General features: G+C 40.5%; 1 protein-coding gene across 1 annotated transcript in view; it reads right to left on the bottom strand.

Moving 5' to 3' along the window:
- Window positions 1–19: 19 nt before the first annotated feature.
- Window positions 20–753, bottom strand: part of LOC111380147 — a gene marked incomplete at its 3' end in the record, with an annotated part of 1,665 nt that continues 931 nt past the window's right edge. Inside the window, exons 2-4 of the mRNA XM_023003631.1 lie at window positions 700–750; window positions 261–606; window positions 20–140 (exon numbers count right to left, since the gene is read on the bottom strand). Of these exons, the coding sequence (XP_022859399.1) occupies window positions 20–140; window positions 261–606; window positions 700–750 (518 nt within the window). The remainder of the gene's footprint in view (window positions 141–260; window positions 607–699; window positions 751–753) is intronic.

The raw sequence follows: 753 nt of genomic DNA, 5'->3' as shown, positions 1-753 counted from the left end.
TATCCACTTTGACCAATACATCTTCGATAATCCCTCGTGGATGTGTAAGTGATCGATCAGCCAACTGTAGAGTTACTGTAGTTTCTTTAGGCTCTCCCAATCCTAGTTTCTTGAAAATAGATAAAGGCATAAGATTAATACTGGCACCAAAATCACACAATGCTTTATTAAAATAAAAATCACCAATTGTGCACGGGACAGTGAAACTCCCTGGATCTTTCAATTTTGGTGGAAGCTTTTTCTGAATTCTCGCTCTGCACTCTTCGGTTAGCATTACTGTTTCATGATCCTCCAGCTTGCGTTTATTTGATAATATGTCTTTTAGAAATTTTGCATAGCTGGGCATTTGTAATAGTGCATCGGCTAGTGGGATGTTGATATGGAGCTTTTTGAAGACTTCTAGAAATTTCTTGTACTGCTGCTCCATTTTATGCTTCTTCAACCGCTGTGGAAAGGGAATTGGAGGCTCGTATGGGTTGACTGTAACCTTGGCCTTATCCTGTGATTTTTTTGAATTTTTCCCTGGAGTTGATTCCTTTACAGTAGTCTCATCTTTAGCAGAGGAGGATGTCTCTACAGTCACACTTGGTCTCTTGACATGGATTTCTGGTAATTGCACTCCACTTCGAGTTGTAATAGCCTTAGCTTGCTCTTTGGGATTGATTTCAGTGTTGCTGGGTAGATTTCTTGGTGCTCTACCCGTCATAGAGATTGCCATCTGTCCCATTTGTGTCTCCAAATTCTTGATCGCTG

The sequence above is a fragment of the Olea europaea genome, unplaced genomic scaffold (assembly GCF_002742605.1).
Source record: "Olea europaea var. sylvestris unplaced genomic scaffold, O_europaea_v1 scaffold20998, whole genome shotgun sequence".
In the NCBI taxonomy this organism is placed as follows: Eukaryota; Viridiplantae; Streptophyta; class Magnoliopsida; order Lamiales; family Oleaceae; genus Olea; species Olea europaea.
Note: the sequence above shows the minus strand (reverse complement) of the source record. Positions and strands in the feature narration are given on the sequence as shown.